This window comes from Octodon degus, unplaced genomic scaffold (assembly GCF_000260255.1).
Source record: "Octodon degus isolate 3935 unplaced genomic scaffold, OctDeg1.0 scaffold00026, whole genome shotgun sequence".
NCBI classification, from domain to species: domain Eukaryota; kingdom Metazoa; phylum Chordata; class Mammalia; order Rodentia; family Octodontidae; genus Octodon; species Octodon degus.
The window spans coordinates 11,850,073-11,851,423 of NW_004524602.1; the positions used below are offsets into that span (position 1 = coordinate 11,850,073).

General features: G+C 42.6%; 1 protein-coding gene across 3 annotated transcripts in view; it reads right to left on the reverse strand.

The window, feature by feature from the left end:
* The window catches only part of Trip4 (thyroid hormone receptor interactor 4), a 111,205-nt gene that overhangs the window by 104,994 nt on the left and 4,860 nt on the right, over positions 1 to 1,351 (reverse strand). For all 3 annotated transcript variants that reach the window (XM_023712665.1, XM_004628821.2, XM_023712666.1), the window contains exon 2: positions 34 to 203. In XM_023712665.1, coding sequence (XP_023568433.1) covers positions 34 to 203 — 170 coding nt within the window. The remainder of the gene's footprint in view (positions 1 to 33; positions 204 to 1,351) is intronic.

Genomic DNA, 1,351 nt, shown 5'->3' on the forward strand with positions numbered 1-1,351 from the left:
CCCCTAAATATTTATCTCTTTGTATTAACTTACCATCCTTTTTGAAGCACTGCTGCAAAGGATCAGAAATGATCTCCTGATCATTCACCTGCCATTTGGTTATAAGATCTTCAATGAACTGGCCTTTCTTGCCCTCATTTCCCTGGAGGAGGTCGGTCATATATTCTCGGATCTCATCTGCACTCTCAATGGACAAAACGTACCTCAGGAGGCAAAGATACAAATTGTTAAAAGAAGGTTTATGCTGTTTTCAGTAATTATAACAGAATCAAGGTGGTAAAAACTATTAGCACTAGGAGGTAGCTTAGGGGTAGAGCAGTTGGCCAGCACACAGGAGCCCCTGGGCTCAGTACCAACATCGTGAACCAAAAACCATTACTCTGTTAGAGTGTTTACATTGAGCCAAGTACTATGCTGGGTGCTAACAACATAAACTTGATTAAGAACAAGACCCTGGGCTGGGGAGATGCCTCAGTGGAATAAGCGCTTCCCTGGCAAGCACAAGAGCCTGAGTTCAATCCCCAGTACTGAAAAAAAAAACAAAAAACCACAAGATCCTGATTTTAAGTAGTCCATAATCTAACCCTGAATTATATTTAGCCAGTGACAGTGTCTTTATTTTTAAAATCCTATCAGTCTGGTGAAAGGTTGCAGAGCTATTCCTTTTTTTTCCCCCTTTTTCATTTTATGTATTTGGTACAAGGTCTCACTACACAGCTTTGAATCGTAGTGATTCTCCTATTTTCAGCCCCCACAGTGCTGAGATTACAATGCCCAGACTCGTTTGCCAGCTCAGTATGCCCTGGGGACAGGCCGGTGCTGCACGCTGGACTGGGGATCAAACCCTGGTTCTTGCACTTGCCAAAGCAGGCACTTAGTCCGCTGAGCTATCTCGTCGGCCCTGTAGAGCTATTCTTTTTTTTTTTTTTTTTTTTACAACTGAGGATTGAACCAGGCCCTTGCGCTTGCCAGGCACGCTCTTATTCTACTGAGCCATCTCCCCGGCCTGCAGAGCTGTTCTTAACACACGAATGTGGTACTTCCTCCAGCTATGCATCTGCAATCATCACATTTCCCTGGAGACAATACAAAATTACTTAAGCTCTGCATTACAAAAATCTAATATTTTTCTTATTTTTCTTAGAGATATACAAGTGAAAACCTAATCAGTTAGCAATTCAACATTCTTGCTGTTTGTTTTCTGAGACAGCGTCTCGCTACATAGTGCAGGCTGGCCTTAAACTCACTTAGCCCAAGCTGGCCTCAAACTCACAGCAATTCTCCTGTGTCACCCGTGTGCCGGGCTAGTAATTTAACATTCTTAAAACCTATAAATCAAGATTAGTATCAC